We start from the raw sequence: 23044 nt of genomic DNA on the forward strand, positions 1-23044 counted from the left end.
TATTTAATCATGAGGAAACAATCACACAAACTGAGGAATATCTTATTAAACAACTGACCCGGTGCCTGTGGCCGCTGGTTTCCCTGCACATTTGGCACCGCCAGGGCTCTTGTGATCCAAGCAGTCATACCACCTCTGCACCTGGTCCTCACAGGGGAAGACCAAGAGCTCCAAGGCAGCCTCAGGACCAGACTCCTGTGGGTGGACCACATGCAGAGGTGGGGATAAAACCAAAGCTGAACCCCAGGGACAGGGTGACTAAGGAAGAAGATCGAAAATCTTTCCATCAGCTATACAAGCTGCAGATCAAATCCCCACTAGGAAGACCCTGTTTTTATAGAATATCTGAGTAGACAATGAGTGTTCCCACAAATGAAAACGGTCTAGCTCTGGCAGCTGTGGACTTTCGGGGCAAGCACATGCAGGAACTGGGCCAGATCAGAGTCTGAGTGGTCCCCACAGGGCACACAGCAGGTCCAGAGACCAGCCCAGAGGCAGAGGAGGGCCTCTTGGGGAGGCAGAGGTGAGCTGTGGCTCATGGCATGTAAGGACACTTACAGTGGAGACTCCAGGGAAACATAATTATTACTATTAATTTTATTACGTTTTGATTCATTCTGTTGTTGGCTCTAGCTTTATTTTCTTTCTGCTTGTTTGTTGTTTAGTTTTGTTTTTATTTAAATTCAGTCTTCTGGGATCTCCATGGTTTATAAAATATTTTTATTTTTATTTTTTTATAAATTTCTATTTTTACTTTGCTTTTATGTTGTTCTGTGTTCTTTTCCCTTATTTTTTTCCTTCCTCTTTTTCTTTAATATATTTTTCTCTTTTTCTTTTTTTTTATATTTCCATTTCTACTTTGCTTTTCTGTTGCCTGTGTTTTTTCCCTTTTTATTTTATTTTATTTTATTATTTTTAAATTATTTTTATCAGTTCTGTTTCCTTGCATTATTCGTTTGGCACACTGGTTTGGTTTGGTTTTTAGGTTATGTGTTTATGTTAGTTTTAATCCTAATTGTTTGATTTCATTTTTGAGTTCTTGTATTTCTCTGGTTGTTCTCTTGATTTTTGTTTTATTTGGCTCTGTTTTGCTTCTTACACGTGTCTGTGTGTTTCCTTGTTTCTGTTTTTGTTTTTACAATTTCTCCAGGGTTCTGTTTGCCTTCTTTTTCTTTCTTTAATATACTTTCTATTTTTAAAAATATATTTCTATTTCTACATTGTTTTTCTGTTGTTCTGTCTTTTTTCCCCTTTCTCTTTTTTTTTTTTATACCATTTTTGTCGGTTTGTTTTGTTTCTTTGCTTCATTCTTCAGTTAGAATTCTGTTTTGGTTTTGCTTTTTGGTTTTGGGTTTTTGTCAGCTTTCCTCTTAACTGATTTCATTCTTGGGTTCTTCTGTTTGTCTGGTTGTTCTCCTGCTATTTGATTTATTTGGTTCTGTTTTTGTTTCTTTTCTGTGTGTGTGGCATGTTTCCTTGCTTCTGTTTCCATTTGTTTGATTTTACTTTTTACCATTTGTCTGGGGTTTTGTTAGTCTTTTTTTTTTTTTAATCCCCTTTATTGCCAGGACAAGCGACTTGCGGGGTCTTGGTTCCTCGACCAGAAGATGGGCCTGAGGCTCTGGAATGGCAGCACCGAATCCAGGATGCTGGACTACCAGATAATTCCTGGTCCCAGGGAAGATTAACTGCCAAGAGCTCTCACTGAGGCCTCTATCTGAATCCAAGACCCAGGTCCACCCAACTGCCAGCAGCTCCCAGCACTGGACACGTCATACCAAACAACAAACAAGACAGGAACACAAACCCACCCATCAGCACACAGACTACCTAAAGTCATACTAAGCTAACAAACACCCCAAAACAAATCACCTGACACAGCCCTGCTCATCAGAGGGAAAAGACTCAGCTCCACCCACCAGAATGCAAGCACCAGTCCCTCCCATCAGGATACCTACACAAGACACTGGACCAACACCACCACCAGGGGCAGAGAACAGAAGTAAGAGGAACTGTGATCCTGCAGCCTAGGGAAAAGAGACCTCAAATACTGTATATTAGACAAAATAAGAAGACAGAGAAATATCTTACCGGCAAAGGAGCAAGATTAAAACACACAAGACCAAATAAATGAAGAGGAAATAGGCAAACTAACTGAAAAAGAATTCAGAGTAATGATAGTAAAGATGATCCAAAATCTTGGAAATACAACACAGAAAATACAAGAAACGTTTAACAAGGACCTGGAAGAACTAAAGAGCAAACAAACATTAATGAACAACACAATAACTGAAATAAAAAACACTCTAGAAGGAATCAATAGCAGAATAACTGAGGCAGAAGAACGGATTAGAGAGCTGGAAGATAAAATGGTGGAAGTAAATGTCGCAGAGCAGAGTAAAGAAAAAAGAATGAAAAGAATGGAGGACAGTCTCCGAAACCTCTGGGACAACATTAAGCACACCAACATTCAAATTATAGGCGTCCCAGAAGAAGAAGAAGAAGAAAAAAATGGAGCTGAAAATATTTGAAAAGATTATAGTTGAAAAATTCCCCAACATGGGAAAGGAAATAGCCACCCAAGTCCAGGAAGCACAGAGAGTCCCATACAGGATAAACCCAAGGAGAAACATGCCAAGACACATATTAATCGAGCTAACAAAAATTAAACACAAAGAAAAAATATTAAAAGCAACAAGGGAAAAGCAACAAAAAGCATACAAGGGAATACCCATAAGATTAACAGCTGATATTTCAGCAGAAACTGTACAGGCCAGAAGGGAGTGGGAAGATATATTTAAAGTGATGAAAGGGAAAAACCTACAACCAAGATTACTCTACCCAGCAAGGATCACATTCAGATTCGACAGAGAAATCAAAAGCTTTACAGACAAGCAAAAGCTAAGAGAATTCAGCACTACCCAACCAGCTTTACAACAAATGCTAAAGGAACTTCTCTAGGCAGGAAACACAAGAGGAGGAAACGACTTACAAAAACAAACCGAAAATAATTAAGATAATGTAATAGGAACATACATTTCAATAATTATCTTAAACGTAAATGGATTAAATGCCCAACCAAGGGACCCAGACTGGCTGAACGGATACAAAAACGAGACCCATATATATGCTGTCTACAAGAGACCACTTCAGAACAAGGGACACATACAGACTGAAAGTAAGGGGATGGAAAAAGATATTCCATGCAAATGGAAAACAAAAGAAAGCTGGAGTAGCAATAGTCATATCAGACAAAATAAAATTAAAATAAAGACTATTACAAGAGACAAGGAAGGACACTACATAATGATCAAGGGATCAATCCAAGAAGAAGATATAACAATTGTAAATATGTATGCACCCAACATAGGAGCACCTCGATACGTAAGGCAAACGCAAACAGCCATAAACGGGGAAATCAACAGTAACACAACAATAGTAGATGACTTTAACACCCCACTTACACCAAGCAACAGATCATCCAAACAGAAAATAAATAAGGAAACACAAGCTTTAATTGACACATTAAACAAGATGGACTTAATTGATATTTATAGGATATTCCATCCAAAAACAATAGAATACACTTTCTTCTCAAGTGCTCATGGAACATTCTCCAGGATAGACCATATCTTGGGTCACAAATCAAGCCTTGGTAAATTTAAGAAAACTGAAATCATATCAAGTATCTTTTCCAAGCACAACGCTATGAAACTAGATATCAATTACAGGAAAAAAAATCTGTAAAAAATATAAACACATGGAGGCTAAGCAATACGCTACTAAACAACCAAGAGATCACTGAAGAAATCAAAGAGGAAATAAAAAAATACCTGGAAACAAATGACAATGAAAACACCATGACCCAAAACCTATGGGATGCAGCAAAAGCTGTTCTAAGAGGGAATTTTATAGCAACACAATCCTACCTTAAGAAACAAGAAAAATCTCAAACAAACAACCTAACCTTACACCTAAAGCAATTAGAGAAAGAGGAACAAAACAACTCAAAGTTAGCAGATGGAAAGAAATCATAAAGACCAGATAAGATATAAATAAAAAGAAATGAAGGAAACAATAGCAAAGATCAATAAAAGTAAAAGCTGGTTCTTTGAGAAGATAAACAAAATTGATAAACCATTAGCCAGACTATCAGAAAAAAAAGGGAGAAGACTCAAATCAACAGAATTAGAAATGAAAAAGGACAAGCAACTACTGACACTGCAGAAATACAAAGGATCATGAGAGACTACTACAAGCAACTATATGCCAATAAAAGGGACAACCTGGAAGAAATGGACAAATTCTTACAAAAGTATGGTTATACTTTTTCAGGATTGAACCAGGAAGAAATAGAAAACATGAACAGACCAATCACAAGCACTGAAATTGAAACTGTGATTAACAATCTTCCAACAAGCAGAAGTCCAGGGCCAAATGGCTTCAAAGGTGAATTCTATCAAACATTTAGAGAAGAGATAACACCTATCCTTCTCAAACTCTCCCAAAATATAGCAGAGGGAGGAACACTCCTAAACTCATTCTATGAGGCCACCATCACCCTGATACGAAAACCAGACAAAGATATCACAAAGAGAGAAAACTACAGGCCAATATCACTGAGGAACACAGATGCAAAAATCCTCAACAAAATACTAGCAAACAGAATCCAACAGCACATTAAAAGGATCATACACCATGATCAAGTGGGGTTTATCCCAGGAATGCAAGGATTCTTCAATATATGCAAATCAATCAATGTGATACACCATATTAAGAAACTGAAGTATATAAACCATGATAATCTCAATAGATGCAGAAAAAGCTTCTGACAACATTCAACACCCATTTACAACAAAAACTCTCCAAAAAGTGGGCATAGAGGGAACCTACCTCAACATAATAAAAGCCATATGACAAACCTACAGCCAACATCATTCTCAATGGTGAAAAACTGAAAGCATTTCCTCTAAGATCAGGAACAAGACAAGGTTGCCCACTCTCACCACTATTATTCAACATAGTTTTGGAAGTTATAGCCACGGCAGTCAGAGAAGAAAAAGAAATGAAATGAATCCAAGTAGGAAAAGAAGAAGTGAAACTGTCACTGTTTACAGATGACATGATATACATAGAAAATCCTAAAGATGCCACCAGAAAACTACTAGAGCTAATCAATGAATTTGGGAAACTAGCAGGATACAAAATTAATGCACAGAAATCTCTTGCATTCCTATACACTAACAACAAAAAATCAGAAAGAGAAATCAAGGAAACACTCCCATTTACCATTGCAACAAAAACATAAAATACCGAGGAATAAACTTACCTAAGGAGGCCAAAGACTTGTATATAGAAAACTATAAGACACTGATGAAAGAAATCAAAGACAATACAGACAGATGGAAAGATATACCATGTTCTTGGATTGGAAGAATCAACATTGTGAAAGTGACTATATTACCCAAAGCATCTACAGATTCAGTGCAATCCTTATCAAATTACCAATGGTATTTTTCACAGAACTAGAACAAAAAATTTGACAATTTGTATGGAAACACAAAAGACCTCGAAAAGCAACCTTGAGAAATAAAAATGGAACTGGAGGAATCAGGCTCCCTGACTTCAGATATACTACAAAGCTATAGTAATCAAGATAGTATGGTACTGGCACAAAACAGAAATATAGATCAATGGAACAGGACAGAAAGCCCAGAGATAAACCCACGCACATATAGTCACCTTATCTTTGACAAAGGAGGCAAGAATATACAATGTAGAAAAGACAGCCTCTTCAATAAGTGGAGCTAGGAAAAGTGGACAGCTACATGTAAAAGAATGAAATTAGAACACTCCATAACACCATACACAAAAATAAACTCAAAATGGATTAAAGACCTAAATGTAAGGCCAGATACTATAAAACTCTGAGAGGAAAACATAGGCAGAACACTCTATGACATAAATCACAGCAAGATCTTTTTTGACCCACCTCCTGGAATAATGGAAATAAAATCAAAAGTAAACAAATGGGACCTAATTAAAGTTCAAGCTTTTGCACAGCAAAGGAAACCATAACAAGATAAAAAGACAACCATCAGAATGGGAGAAAATATTTGCAAATGAAGCAACTGACAAAGGATTAATCTCCAAAATACACAAGCAGCTCTGTAGCTCAATATCAAAAAAACAAACAACCTAATCCAAAAATGAGCAGAAGACTAAATAGAAATTTCTCCAAAGAAGACATACAGATTGCCAAGAAACACATGAAAAGATGCTCAACATCACTAATCATTAGAGAAATGCAAACAACCACAATGAGGTATCTCCTCACACTGGTCACAATGGTCATCATCAAAAAATGTACCAACAATAAATGCTGGAGAGGGTGTGGAGAAAAGGGTTTCCTCCTACACTGTTGGTGGGAATGTAAATTGATACATCCACTATGGAGGACAATATGGAGGTTCCTTAGAAAAGTAAAAATAGAATTACCATATGACCCAGCAATCTCACTACTGGGCATATACCCTGAGAAAACCATAATTCAAAAAGATACATGTACCACAATGTTCACTGCAGCATTGTTTACAATTGCCATGGAAATGGAAGCAAGCTAAATGTCCATCAACACATGAATGGATAAAGAAGATGTGGCACATACATACAACGGAGTATTACTCAGCCATAAAAAGGAGCGAAATTGAGTTATGTGTACTGAGGTGGATGGACCTAGAGTGTCATACAGAGTGAAGTAAGTTAGTAAGAAAAAAAGAAATATCGTATGCTAACACACATATATGGGATCTAAATAAACGGTACTGATGAAACTAGAGGCAGGGCAGGAATAAAGGTGCAGATGTAGAGAATGGACTTGAGGACAGAGAGGGGGAAGGGGAAGCTGGGACGAAGTGAGAGAGTAGCACTGACATATATTCATTACCAAATGTATAATGGATGGCTAGTGGGAAGCTGCTGCATAGCACAGGGAGATCAGCTTGATGCTTTGTGACCACCTCGAGGGGTGAGATAGGCAGGGTGGGAGGGAGGCGCAAGAGGGAGGGGATATGGGGAAATATGTATACTTGTAGCTGATACACTTTGTTGCACAACAGAAGCTAACACAACACTGGAAACCAATTATATTCCAATAAAGATATTAAAAAAAAAAACGGACCCTATACTCTTCAAGATGTCAGTATCACAAAAGGCAAAGAAAGGCTGAGAAACTTTTCACTTTAAAAAAGTGTAAAGAAACCATGACATTAAATACAATGCATGGTCCTTGACTGGATCATGTACCAGGAAAAAAAAAATACCATAAAAACAGTATTAGGACAACTGGAAAAATGTGAATATAGGCTATATATAATATACAGTTGATCCTTGAACAACACGGGTTTGAACTGTGAGGGTCCAGTTATGGGTGGATTTTTTTCAATAGTACAATAAATACCACAGTACTACATGATCTGCGGTTAGTTGAATCTGCAGATATGGAACTGCAGATACAGAGGAACTGCGGATGTGGAGGAACTGAATATTCAAAGGGCCAACAATAAGTTATATGCAGAATTTCCACTGCACGCAGGGTTGGTGTCCCTGACCCCCATGTTGTTCAAGGGTCAACTTAATAGTATTTTACCAATGTTAAATATCCTGAATTTTTAAATCATATTGTGGTTATGCAAGAGAACATCTTTGTTCTTAGGAGATATGCACTTTAGCATTTAGGTACTGCAACTTATTCTCAAATGGTTCAGTAAGGTAATAATAAGGACAATAATATGTGTGTGTGCTGTGTGTGGAAAGTGAGAGAATATGGGAATTCATTATACTATTCTCGCAACTTACCGTATGAAATTTTTTCAAAACAAAAAGTTTAAAAAAGCTGATGCTAAACATGTTTAAACAACATATACACATAAAAATTACCTTTAAAGGATCCACGAGTTCCAAGGTATGTTTTAGGTATATTAAATTTGTTATCTTTGATTCAGCTGCATTAACCTATTAAGATAAAAATCCAAATGTGGACACCATAAATATTTAACACATTAATGGGTTTTCCTCTTGAACATTCTACACTTACATTTCCCATACATTTTTATTTATCAACCTAGGCAGGATAACAGCCTAGACAATGGTTACAAATTACTGACCCATCATGATAAGCCTAATGCACTAGTCTCCTGTAAGTCTGACAGTGAGAAGAGTTCACCTCACTGTATCCAACTTTCATTTCTATATAAAACCCTTTGTGTCCAGCTTAACCTACAGTAGCAATAGGAGATACAATACTGACCAGCACTAAGAGACTAAGATTAATTTTAAATGGCAGAAAAGACACTGATAAATGGATGATACTTGAAAAACTGAATCCAAACCTCCCAGATAGTTATAGAACATGAATTTCCCTCATCGGTTCCTGTTTACGCAAGTAAAACAATTTTCATAATTCCAGCGGTCCAAATTATTTATAGTTTTTCAAAATAAAGCAACATCAACATTCTAAATTTTATAAATAAATTTTTAAAAAATCAAATCATACCATCTCCAAAGCCAAACAGTGGTACTAAACCTGGGGAAATGAGGAATGTTTGTGAATGGACTAATTTACCAATACTGACAAGGAGTTTTAGGATATTACAATTATGATATAATGTGCTTGATATAGAGCTGTTTTGTTATTTTTATTGAAATAGTTGATTTACAATGTTGTATTAGTGTCAAGTGTACAGCAAAGTGGTTCAGTTTTACATATATATAAATATATCAAGAATATATAAAGATTAAATAATATGTAATACATATTCTTTTTTTACATTCTCTTCCATTATAGGTTATTACAAGATATTGAGTACACTTCCGTGTGCTATATAGTAGGCCCTTGCTGGTTTTCTATTTTATATATAGTAATGTGTATATTTTAATCACAAACTCCTAATTTATCCCTCCCCCTCTCCCACTTAGTAACCACAAGTTTGTTTTCTATGTTTGTGAGTCCATTTCTGTTTTGTAAATAAGTTCGTTGTGTCATTCTTTGGATTCCACATAAGCGATATCATATGGTATTTTTCTTTCTCTGTCTCGCTTACTTCACTTATCTTGATAATCTCTAGGTCCATCCATGTTGTTGCAAACGGCGTAATTTCATTCTTTTTTATGGCTATTATTCCATTGTGTGTGTGTGTGTGTCTGTGTGGGTATACATGACATCTTCTTTATCCATTCATCTGTCAATGGACACTTAGGTTGCTTCCATGCCTTGGCTACTGTCTTTTTTTTTTCTTTAATAAATTTATTTATTTATTTTTGGCTGCACTGGGTCTTCGTTGCTGCACGTGGTCTCTCCCTAGCTGCAGCGAGTAGGGGTTACTCTTTGTTGCGGTGCATGGGCTTCTCATTGTGGTGGCTTATCTTGTTGCAAAGCACGGGCTCTAGGTGCGCGGGCTTCAGTAGTTGTGGCTTGCAGGCTCTAGAGCGCAGGCTCAGTAGTTGTGGTGCACGGGCTTAGTTGCTCTGTGGCATGTGGGATCTTCCCGGACCAGGGCTCAAACCCATGTCCTCTGCACTGGCAGGCGGATTCTTAACCACTGCACCACCAGGGAAGTCCCTTGGTGCATGTATCTTTTTGAATTGTTTTTCTCCAGATATATGCCTAGTAGTAGGATTGCAGGATCATATGGTAGCTCTATTTTTAGTTTTTTAAGGAACCACCATACTGTTCTCCATAGTGGCTGTACCAATTTACATTCCCACCAACTGTGTAGGAGGGTTCCCTTTCCTCCACACCCTCTCCAGCATTTATTATTTATAGACTTTTTAATCATGGCCATTCTGACTGGTGTGAGGTGATACCTCACTGAAGTTTTCATTTCCATTTCTCTAGTAATTAGCAATGTTCATGTGCTTTTTGGCCATCTGTATGTCTTCTTAGAGAAAATGCCTTTTTAGATCTTCTGCCCATTTTTTAAAAAAATATTTATTTAGCCTCTGTTGGGTGTTAGTTGCGGCATGCAGGATATTTCGTTGCAGCATGCAGGTTCTTCATCGCAGTGCGCAGGCTTCTCTCTAGTTGTGGCATGCGGGCTCCAGAGCATGTGGGCTCTGTAGTTGTGGCACATGGGCTCCAGAGAGCATGGGCTCTGTAGTTGCGGCACATGGGCTCTCTAGTTGTGGCGTGCAAGCTTAGTTGCCCTGCAGCATGTGGGACCTTAGTTCCCTGACCAGGGATCGAACAGGCATCCCCTGCATTGAAAGGTGAATTCTTAACCACTGGACCACCAGGGAAGTCTCATTCTGCCCATTTTTTGATTGGGCTGTTTGTTTTTTGATATTGAGCTGTATGAGCTGTTTGTATATTTTGGAGATTAATCCCTTGTCAGTCGCATCATTTGCAAATATTTTTCTCCCATTCTGTAAGTTGTCTTTTTTCTTTTTTTATGGTTCCCTTTACTGCACAAAAACTTTTAAATTTAATTAGGTCCCATTTATTTATTTTTGGTTTTACTTCCATTACTCTAGGAGATGGATCCAAAAAGATACTGCTGTGATTTATGTCAAAGTGTGTTCTGCCTATGTTTTCCTCTAAGAGTTTTATAGTACCTGGTCTTACATTTAGGTCTTTAATCCATTTTGAGTTTATTTTCTGTATGGTGTTAGAGAATGTTCTAATTTCATTCTTTTACATGTAGGTGTCCAGTTTTCCCAGCACCACTTATTGAAGAGACTGTCTTTTGTGCATTACATATTCCTGCCTCCTCTGTCATAGATTAATTGACCATAAGTGCGTGGGTTTATCTCTGGGCTTTCTGTCCTGTTCCATTGATCTATATATCTCTGTTTTTGTACCAGTACCACACTGTTTTGATTACTGTAGCTTTGTAGTACAGTCCGAAGTCAGGGGACCTGATTCCTCCACCTCCACTTTTCTTTCTCAAGATTGCTTTGGCTAGTCAGGGTCTTTTGTGTTTCCATACAAAATTTTAAAAATTTTGTTCTAGTTCTGTGAAAAATGCCATTGGTAATATGATAGGGATTGCACTGAATCTGTAGATTGCCTTGGGTAGTATAGTCATTTTGACAATACTGATTTTTCCAATCCAAGAACATGGATATCTTTCCATCTGTTTGTGTCATCTTCAGTTTCTTTCATCAGTGTCTCATAGTTTTTGGAGTATAGGTCCGTTGCCTCCTTAGAAAGGTTTATTCCTGGTATTTTATCCTTTCTGATGTGATGGTAAATAGGACTGTTTCCTTAATTTCTCTTTCTGAACTTTCATTGTTAGTGTATAGAAATGCAACAGATTTCTGTGTACTACTTCTGTGTCCTACAACTTTAACAAATTCATTGATGAGCTCTAGTATCTTCAGGATTTACTATGTCTGCTATCATGTCATCTGCAAACAGTGAGAGTTTTACTTCTTCTTTTCCAATTTGGATTCCTTTTTTTCTCTGATTGCCATGGATAGGACTTCCAAAATGATGTTGAATAGAAGTGGCGAGAGTTGACATCCTTGTCTTGTTCCTGATCTTAGAGGAAATGCTTTCAGCTTTTCACCAATGAGTATGATGTTAGCTGTGGATTTGTCATATATGGCCTTTATAATATGTTGAGGTAGGTTCTCTCTATGCCCACTTTCTGGAGAGTTTTTATCATAAATGGATGTTGAATTTTATCAAAAGCTTTTTCTGCATCTATTGAGATGATCACATGGTTTTTATTCTTCATTTTGTTAATGTGTGTCTCATACTGATTGATTTGTGGATATTGAAAAATCCTTGCATCCCTGGGATAAATCCCACTTGAATATGGTGTATGATCCTTTTAGTGTATTGTTGGATTTGGTTTGCTAGAAATTTGTTGAGGATTTTTGCATCTATGTTCATCAGTGATACTGGCCTGTAATTTTTTCTTTATGGTATCGTTGTCTGGTTTTGATATCAGGGTGATGGTGGCTTTATAGAATGAGTTTGGAAGTGTTCCTTCCTCTGAAATTTTTTGGAATAGTTTCAGAAGGACAGGTGTTAACTCTTCTCTAAATGTTTGACAGAATTCCCCTGTGAAGCCATCTGGTCCTGGACTTTTGTTTGAGGGGAGTTTTTTAACCTCAGATTCAATTTCAGTACTTGTAACTGGTTTGTTCATGTTTTCTACTTCTTGCTGGTACAGTCTTGGAAGATTGTATCTTTCTAAAAATGTGTCCATTTCTTCTAGGTTGTCCATTTTATTGGCATATAATTGCTTGTAGTAATCTCTTATGGCCCTTTTTATTTCTGTGGTGTCAGTTGTAACTTCTTTTTCATTTCTAATTTTATTGATTTGAGCCCTCTCGCTTTTTTTCTTGATGAGTCTGGCTAAAGATTTATCAATTTTGTTTATCTTTTCAAAGAACCGGCTTTTAGTTTTGTTGATCTTTTCTGTTTTTTTAGTCTCTATTTCATTTATTTCTGCTCTGATCTTTATGATTTCTTTCCTTCCATTAACTTTGGGTTTTGTTTGTTCTTCTTTCTCTAGTTGCTTTAGGTGTAACATTAGGTTGTTTATTTGAGATTTTTCTTGTTTCCTGAGGTAAGCTTGTATTGCTATGAGCAATTTCTCTTTGAAGCCTCCTAACCTATATCCCCATTGCACAATACCCGGACTTTTCCAAGACTATATGGATCAATTTAGAAGAAATACTCAAATGAATGTTGTTAGCCCCAAAACAAGTTATCTCATGCTCTCTTATAATGAATCACTGAAACTAAATGGAAGATTAAAAATAAATAAAATTCACCAAACATAAGACAATTATCATCACTATTACCAAAGAAGAACATCTTCCAAAAATAGCCAAGATACTCTTGAAGAAGAACAGCATGGAAAGACTAATGAATATCAACTTATAATAGAGTAATTAAGAAACTGTGGTATCAGCACAAGGGCAGACAGAGAGACCAATGGTATAGAATAGAGTCTAGAAAGAAAATCATATATGGGCACTTGATTTATGACAAAGGTTGACTGTGGAGCAGTAGGCAAAGGAAAGTCTTCTCCATAAATGGTACCAATACGATCATGAATCTGTACAACAAAAAATTAAATATGGCCCCTTCTTCACACCACATACAAATATCAATTCCAGGTGGACTGTAGATCTAAACATAAAACAATAAAGCATCTGGAATATAACAAAGAAGAATACTCTCATTACCTTGGATATTCTAACCAAACTTCTATAAGTTCCATAATTGATGATTTGGCACACATTAATCACAGGTTCAAACTAATGGCCAAGTTGTTTACATCTCCCCCATGGTCTGGTTTTTGTGGGCACACAAAAATCACATTACAAATACTCCAACCACAAATCCCACCATATGTGTTTTGCTTCTTACCAAATAGGGGACGTTTTCACCTAACAAGTTCCTACTACTGCAGTAATTTAGGGTTTTGCAATATTTTTCCCCCAGTCCTCCACCTCCTGAGTAATCCTGGTACCTCCCCATGTGATTCTGCATGACGTACTTCTTTCTCTCAGGAATTGCAAGTAATAAGAATATCCTTTGGACTTCCCTGGTGGTGCAGTGGTTAAGAACCCGCCTGCCAACACAGAGGACATGGGTTCAAGCCCTGGTCCAGGAAGATTCCACATGCCGCGGAGCAACTAAGTCCATGTGCCACAACTACTGAGCCTGTGCTCCACAACAAGAGAAGCCACCGCAATGAGAAGCCCACGCACCACAACAAAGAGTAGCCCCCGCTCACCGCAACTAGAGAAAGCCCGCGCACAGCAACAAAGAGGCAATGCAGCCAAAAATAAATAAATAAATAAATTTAGATTAAAAAAAAAATATATATATATAGCCTTTAAATGGCATTAGCTGGGCTTCCGTGGTGGCGCAGTGGTTGAGAATCTGCCTGCCAATGCAGGGGACACGGGTTCGAGCCCTGGTCTGGGAAGATCCCACATGCCGCGGAGCAACTAGGCCCGTGAGCCACAGCTACTGAGCCTGCGTGTCTGGAGCTTGTGCTCCGCAACAAGAGAGGCCACGATAGTGAGAGGCCCGTGCACCGCAATGAAGAGTGGCCTCCGCTTGCCGCGACTAGAGAAAGCCCTTGCACAGAAACAAAGACCCAACACAACCAAAAATAAATAAATAAATAAATAAATAATAAAAATAAAGGAATTCCTTTAAAAACAAAATGGCATTAGCCTCTCCATGTCATCACTCAGTGATCTCCATAAATTAAAATCCCATGGGTACAATCAAGACACTGGGGTAGGTAAAGACTTCTTAAGCAGGATACCACAAACACTAACTATAAAGGAAAGAAATAAACTAGACTACATTTAAATTAAAGACTTCTAATAAGTCAGACAGAGACAAATACCACATGATCTCACTTGTACATGGATCTAAAAACAAACAAAAACCAAACTCATAAATACAGGGAACAGATTGGTGGTTGCCAGAGTTAGGATGTGGGGGAGAGGCAAAATGGGAGAAGAAGGTCAAAAGGTACAAACTTCCAGCTATAAAATAAATAAGTCGTGGGGATGTAATATATGGCATGGTGACTATAGTTAATGACACTGTATTGCATATTTGAAAGTTACTAAGAGTGTAGGTCTTAAAGTCCTCATCATGAGAAAAAAATTTAGAACTATGCATGGGGATGGATGTTAACTAGACTTACTGTGGTGACTGTTTCATAATATATACAAAATAATGAATCATAAAAAAAGAATTTCTATTCATCAAAAGACACCACTGATGCAGGATAGGTTCTCCAAAAACCAATTTTTAGAAACCAAATAATTTATTTGAAAAGTAATTCCAGGAAGTATAGGCAAGAGAGTGGGGAAGTAAGAAGGCAAGGGAAGAACATCAATATAGGATGTAATGATGATCCGGTTACCAGTGTATGGTACCGTGGCTCAATCCTGCTGGAGACCTCTCAGAGATGGTGTAAAGTAAGCTTCAGAAACTACTTCCAGAGGTAAGGAAAATGGGGCATTTATTCACCAACTTCAGTTCAGTATTCGTCAAGACCTATCAGTGGGTCAGCAACTCCCTGATTACTCTCTAGTCTCTCCTGTGGCCAGAGAAAGTCCTCAGGCAGAAAGTTTCTGCTTGCTTGCAGTGAGAAGCCTTCCATACACGAAAGTGAATACCAAGGAGATGCGGGTGGCACACCAACAATGTCTACTCCACAATACTGAGCAAAAAAAGCCAATTACAAAGTGGGAGAAGATATTCGCAACACAGAAGCAATGAAGGGCTTATATAAACAGCTCTACAAATCAAAAAAGATGATAACTCAATAGAAAAATGGGCAAGACCTTCACAAAAGAAGATAGTCAAATGGTCAATATACATATGAAAGGGTGTTCAACCTCATTAACAGGAAAATGCAAATTAAAACCACAATGAAATACTACTATCTACCAACCACTATGGCTAGATTTTTAAACTGACAATATCAGGTTTTGGATAAGAGCAATGGGACTTCTCATACCCTCCTGATGGGACTGTAAATTAGTACAATCATTTTGAAAAACATTTTGGCAAACATCATGTTTGCCAAAAGTTCAACTAAAGTTGAAGATACACCTCAAGACTCAGAAGTTCTATTCCTATGTACCCAATAAAAATATGTTCAAAATTTTATTAAGAAGCAGGTATAAAATGATTAAGCAGTATTATTTCTAATTGCCAAAACCTGCCAACAACTCAGAAGTCCAACAACAGTGAACTGAATAATGGCATACTCATACAGTGGAATACTATATAGCAATGGAAATAAATAAGCTATAGCTACATGCAACATGACTAAATCTTACAAACACAATGTTGTATAGAAGAAGCCAGATATAAAAAATACATGCTGAATGATTCCTTATATTTAAAGTTTTTAAAAGAACAGGTAAAACTAAGTTATAAAGGAAAACAAAAAAGTAATTTATAATAAAAAGTGGTTTCTTTTTGGAGGGAGGTAGAGAATAATGAACAGGAAGGAACAGAAGGGGAGTTCTGAAGTACTGGCAATATCTGTTCCTTAACTGAGTGGTCATCACATGGGTGTTCACTGTTGTAATGCCTGAATACATTTCTGGCTGTAACAATTGGGTATAACAATTGGATTCTACTGGCATCTAGTGGGTAGAAGCTATGAATACTGCTAAACATTTTAGAACGCACAGAACAGTAAAAGAATTATCCATCCCAACATGTCAATAGTGCCAAGTTTGAGAAATCCTGCTGTGGAGGAGTTGTCTTACTATATTTACACAGGTACTCTCTTAACCTCTTATATCACTAGTGATTTCCTGTTTCTTCTTTCTCTGTCTCTCCTTCCAATCTCTTCCTACCTTAATGGCTTTGAAAAAGTAAACTGCAATGAATCTTACAGCTGCAAGGTACTAAGTGTTGCCCATACCACATGAGCAGAGAGGCAGACCCTTCCCTAGGTGAGTACTCCAGATGAGTATCCAGCCCTGAATGACACCTTAACTGCAGTTTGTAAGACCCTAAGCAGAGAACCAAGCTAAGATATGCATAGACTCCTAACTGACAGAAACTGTGAGATAATAAATATGTGTAGTTTTAAGCTGCTATAGTTGAGGTCATTTGTTATGCAGCAATAGAACACTAATACAGTCTCTTTACAGCTTGCTTCTTAAAGCCAAGAAGAGAAAGAGTTTCTTTGTGGAGAACTGGGAGACAATTCTCTACTGGCCTTTTGCATTTTTGCACATCTTATGAGCAAAGGCACTGACTGCCTTTGTTCTGGACAGACTTTTCCAGGATGTTTATATAGTGAATAGCCTTGAAAGATATAGTGTCTCCTTCTAGAGCAAAGGGCAGGTTTGCTTACAGTCTCAGAAGATAAAGATGGTGCCTCCCTGCATAATAGCAGGCAAATATGCTTACTGCCCATTATAAAAGATTCAGGTTCCCTAAGATCAGCAATTCTCTCTTGTAAAACTCTGTATGTGCAGGTATCACCTAGCCCTCTTCACATCGCCCTGTGGGAAATGGAGCTTAGGGAATCAGGGCAAGAAAATGTTGATACTCTGGATACTGCTATTGTGAGTATAAAGTCCTTTCTGATCTAGGAGTCTGTGTCTTCTGTCAGCATTTATGAAACTGTGGCAGGCTAACTTGTTAGCTTGCAAGTAGGGTAGAATATCAGATCCCTTACAGTTCCTGAAAATACTATGCTGTAATTGCTTTTTTTTAACCAAAATCTCAAAATGAATTATAAATTCCTTTGGATTAGAGATTTACTTCTTACTGTATCCCTAGCACTCATTACAATGCTTGGTAAAATAACTTGTTGAATTAATTAAAGAAGGAGCCATGTACTACATACTCTATATGGCAGTCTGAAATCAGTGGAAAAAAATTAAAAGTTATTCAAAACAAAGCAAAGAAACTTGGGTAAAAACTCGAAAAAAAATCTTTGATATCAAAGTTTTCAAATGTTGCAGGAAGTATTTTGGATGTTTATAATGGAAAATACAAACATTCTTAATGCAATACATTAAATTGTAAGGTTATAAATACTGCATAAAAAGAAAAGACATTTGGATTAATTAAAATAATAAATTTAAGTTTTATTCTCAATGAATACTTATGATCAGAAAATATGCATTTTCTAAAATCAATATTCTTAAAGAGAAAATATGAGAATTCATCTTAGGCAAACAATTCCATACTGGAAATTTTCAGAGAACGTTTAGTTCATTCAGAAGTTTAAGCCAATCATAAAATTCAGCCAAAAGAACATTTAGTTCATCCACAAGCTTAAGCAAATAATGCAATTTAACCAGCACAAGTCTGAACTAATTTAGTAAATATCATGTTTAATTAAGATATATATACATGCTTATATTAAACGAAGGAAAAGCCTCATTTAAAATATATCTCCAGATGGTTAAGGAAACAGCAACTGAGAAACAGTATAAGGAATACTGAAATTCATGAATTATGTATAAAGTCAATATATTGCTTAAGTTTCCTTAAAAGTTAGTATATCTCATCTGAAAAGTATTTTTTTTACTTTATTTTTTTCCTTTTTTTCCTTTTTTTAAAATGTTTTATTGGAGTATAGTTGATTTACAATGTTGTGTTAGTTTCAGGTGTGGAAAGTACTTTTTAAAAAGCCTCCACAAACGACAGATGTGCTGGTTAAGGAAAAAATGTACAACTATGACTGATTCCCCTAAAACTAAAAAGGGTGGGAAGTAACACTGGCCCATAAAAACCTTATGGAGCTAGTTACAGATTGCCTTTTCTAGACTGGAAAAAAGGATTCCAGATTCTCAGTTTACAGAATTACCTTACACTTAGCCCACTGGGCTTTTCTAAAATCTGACAGTCAAACTGATTACAGAAGCTGGTTATTTAATCACAGATATTTCCCAGAGAGTTAGTTGGCTAAATTGATATTCCTTTCTTAATATAACCAGAAACAGTCTAATGCAAAAACATGTACAGCTGACCCTTGAACAACACAGGTTTGAACTGCATGGGTCCACTTAAATGCAGATTTTTTTCAATAAATACACATATGTACTGGAGATGTATTTTCTCTTCCTTATGATTTTCTTAATAACGTTTTCTTTTCTCTAGCTTACTTTATTGTACGAATACAGTATAAAAACATATAACATACAAAATATGTATTAATCAGCTGTTTATGTTATCAGTAAGGACTCCAGTCAACAGTAGGCTATCAATAGTTAAGTTTGGGGGAGGCCAAAAATTATATGAGGATTTTCAATTTGCAGGGGGTCAGCACCCCTAAACCTCATGTTGTTCAAGGGTCAGTGGTATATTATTAATTCTTATAGCCAGCGAAACTAAACCATGAATATGTATGACTGTGTAATACTACACATTACACAAGGTGACAACAAAGAGACTGCTCTCGGGTATAATCTGATAATTAATTCTTTCCTATAATAAAATGTTACCTGAATCTAATGATGAGGAAACATCAGACAAACCCAAATTGAGAGAAAATACATACCCGTAATTTTCAAGTGTCAAGGTCATGATTGAAGACTAAATAGACACAAAAACTAAAGGCAATGCTTGATTCTTAACTGAATCCTTTTTCTACGAGGACATTATTGGCGAGACTTCCCTGGTGGTCTAGTGGTAAAGAATCCGCCTTACAATGCAGGGGACGCAGGTTCAATCCCTGGTCAGGGAACTAAGATCCCACATGCCGTGGGGCAACTAAGCCCGTGCGCGCCTCAACTAGAGAGCCTGCATGCTGCAAACTACAGAGCCCACACGCTCTGGAACCTGCGTGCCATAACTACAGAGCCCACGTGCCCTGGAGCCTGCACAACAAAACTAGAGAGAAGCCTGCATGCCGCAACAAAAGATCCCGCATGCCTCAACGAAGATCCCTCATGCCACAACTAAGACCCGATGCAGCCAAAAATAAATAAAATAAATACATCTTAAAAAAAAATAATAAAGGATATTATTGACAAAATTGGAAAAACCTGAATGGGGTGTGAGGATTTAATGTTATTAAATGGTATTATCATCGTTAATTTCCTTATTTTGAAGGTGTACTGTGGTTGAATAGGAGAATATCCTTGTTGTAAGAAATACTAACGTATTTGAGAGTGACAGAGCATCATGTCAGCAACTAACTCTTAAAATTTTCGGGAAAATAAGTTCTTTGTAATGTACTTGCAAATTTTCTGAAGATTTGAGATTTTATTTAATTTTTATTTTCACTTCCTAAAGATGCTGAAACCAAAAGGTCTTACATGCTTCCAGAGAATGGAGGGGGAACATATGTCAGTCATATCCAAAATTCAGGAGTCTCAATGGTTTCAACTTCTCAGTAGGAACATTATAAGCTACAAGACAGTGGGGAAATGCCTCCTAAATTCTGAAGGAAAATTACTTCCTGACGAATTCTATTTTCAGCAAAACTATCAATCAATCATGAGGAAATGATAAAACATTTCAGACATATAAAGTCTCACTCTTTCTCAAAAAGTTACTAAAAAATGTGCTCCATGAAAAGAAGAGAGTAAGTCAAAACAGAGGAAGACTTGGGATATAAATAACAAGAGATCCAGGACTTCCCTGATGGCCCAGTGGTTAAGAATCTGCCCTCCAATGCAGGGGACGTGAGTTGGATCCCTGGTCGGGGAACTAAGATCCCACATGCTGAGAGGCAACTAAGCCCACGCGCTGCAACTACTGACCATGTGGGCCACAACTAGAGAGAAGCCCATGTGCTGCAACAAGGAGCCTGCGCGCCACAGCGGAGGATCCTGCGTGCCACAACTAAGACCCAATGCAGCCAAAAATAAAATAAATAAACAAATATTAAAAAAAAAAGAGAGATCCAACACAGGAAAGACAAACAGTGATGTTGAAGAGAAATCTGGGGTCATAGCTGTATACTAGCGAAAGAGATGTAACCAATCCAGATTGGAAAAAGTTTGGAACCCGTGGGAGAGACATCTTCCAGAGGTTGAAACTGACTGAGTACCTGAAGTGAATGAATGAATACTGAGAGGATATTTAGAATACACTGAAAGGATATTTAGATAATTGGTGAAAACATCTATGCTTGAATTAGTGAAAGTACAAGGTAAACCACACAAAAAGTTATTAATTCTAGGGGAAAAATGTAAAAAGTTGTGCATGCTCAGTTCTGTGTAGCATGGATAGTCATAATCATTTTGATCTAACTAAAATTATGTTATAACCTTACTGGGTGAGGGGAAGTAGGGAAGTGTCCATGTTTATAGAAGGAAAAGGAAAGAAAGCTAAATAGTCTTCCTTCTGGAAGGGAATTAACATGTAATATCAAAGGATATATCAAGAAAATGAAAAGACAACCCAATAAATGGTAGAAAATATTTGTAAATCATATATACAATAAGGGACTTATATCCAGAATATATAAAGAACTCTTACAACTCAATAATAAAAATACAATCCAATCAAAAATTAGCAAAGGATATGAGTAAACATTTCTCCAAGGAAGATATACAAATGGCCAATAAGCACAAGAAAAGGTGCTCAACATCATTAGTCATATCAGCGAAATGCAAATAAAAACCACAAGAGACTACTTCATACCCACTAGGATGACTAGAATCAAAAAGTCAGATAATAACAAATGTTGACAAGGATGTGGAGAAATTGGGACCCTCATAGACTGCTGGTGGAAATGTAGAACGATAGTCACTTTGGAAAACAGTCTGGCAGTTCCTCAAACAATTAAACGTAGAGTTACCATATGACCCAGCAATTCCACTCTAGGTATAGATCCAAGATAAACAAAAACTTACATCCACACAAAAACTTGTATATAAATATTCATAGCAGCATTATTAATAATCAAAAGTGCAAACAACTCAAATGTTCATCAACTGATGAACAGATAAACAAAATGTGCTATATCTATACAATGGAATATTACTTATCAATAAAAAGAATCAAATATTGATGTATGCTACAATATGAATTAACCTGAAACATTATCCTAAGTGAAAAAAGCCAAACGTAAGAGACTACATATTGTGTGATTCTATTTATATGAAATGTCAAGAATAGGCAAATCTAAAGGAACAGATAGATTAGAAATGCCAAGAACTGGGGGGAAGAGGATTGGGAGGAATGGAAAGTGATTGCTAACGGGTACAGCGTTGCTTTTTGGGGTGATGAATACGTTCTAAAATTGACTGTAGTGTTTGTTGTACAACTATGAATATACAAAACATGGTTAAATTGTATACTTCAAATGGGTGAAGTGTATGCTTTGTGAATTCTACCTTGATAAAGCTGTTATGTTTTAAAAAATAAACTGTGATATATGTAGAAATAAAATATATGACAATAGCTCAGTGGGAGGAATGGGGGGAATGGCAGCATACTACCATAAGGTTTTCTTTTTCAGGTTTATTGAGGTATAACTGACATATAAAATTATAAGATATTTAAAGTGTACATTGTGTTGATTTGATGTACATATACATTGCAAAAGGATCCCCCCATCTAGTTAATTAACACATCCATCACCTCACATATTTATCTTTCTTTTTGTATGTGAGAACATTTAAGATTTACTCTCTTGGCAAATTTCAATTATACAATAGTGTTATCAACTATAGTCACCATGTTTTACATTTGATCTGCAGATCTTACTCATCTTATAGTTGAAAGTTTGTACCCTTTTACCCACCTCTTCCTATTTCCCTGATCTGCAAGCCCTGGCAACAACTTTTCTACTCTCTCTTTCTGTGAGTTTGCTTTTTTTTTTTTTTTTTTAGATTTCTCATACACGAAACCATGCAGTATTTATCTTTTTCTGTCTGGCTTATTTCACTTAGCATAATGCCCTCAATGCTACCCTTGTTGCCACAAACGGAAGTATTTCCTTCTTTCTCACGACTGCATAATATTCCAGTGTGTGTCTGTCTGTATCTTGGCTATTGTGAATAATGCTGCAATGAACATGGGAGTGCAGATATCTCTTCAGCATCCTGCTTCTATTTCATTTGGATATATACTTAGAAGTGGGATTGCTAGATCATATGGTAGTTCTATTTTTTTAATTTTTTGAGGAACTGCTATACTCTTTTCCATAAATTTAGCTGCACTAATTTACATTCCATCAATAATGCACAAGGGTTCCTTTTTCTCCACATCCTCACCAACACTTGCTATCTTATATCCTTTTGATGACAGGCATTCTAAAAAAGTGAGAGGTGATATCTCATTGTGGTTTTGATTTGCATTATCCTGATGATTAGTGATGCTGAACACCTTTTCACGCACCTGCTAGTCATTCATATGTCTTCTTTGGAAAAATATCTATTTGGTTCCTCTGACCATTTTTTAATCAGATTGTTTTTTTGCTAATGAGTTATATGAGTTCTTTATATATTTTGAATATTAACTCCTTATCAGATATATGATTTGCAAATATTTTCTCCAATTCTGGAGTTACATTTTCATTTTATTGGTTATTTCTTTTGCTGTGCAGAAGTTTTTTAG

General features: G+C 36.7%; 1 protein-coding gene across 2 annotated transcripts in view; it reads right to left on the reverse strand.

Annotated features, from left to right (window-relative positions):
- MSH4 (mutS homolog 4) overlaps positions 1–23044 on the reverse strand; it is a 93337-nt gene that overhangs the window by 41209 nt on the left and 29084 nt on the right. For both annotated transcript variants that reach the window (XM_082355072.1, XM_082355071.1), the window contains one exon: positions 7939–8013. In XM_082355072.1, coding sequence (XP_082211198.1) covers positions 7939–8013 — 75 coding nt within the window. The remainder of the gene's footprint in view (positions 1–7938; positions 8014–23044) is intronic.

This window comes from Balaenoptera borealis (assembly GCF_965194805.1).
Source record: "Balaenoptera borealis genome assembly, chromosome: 1".
NCBI classification, from domain to species: domain Eukaryota; kingdom Metazoa; phylum Chordata; class Mammalia; order Artiodactyla; family Balaenopteridae; genus Balaenoptera; species Balaenoptera borealis.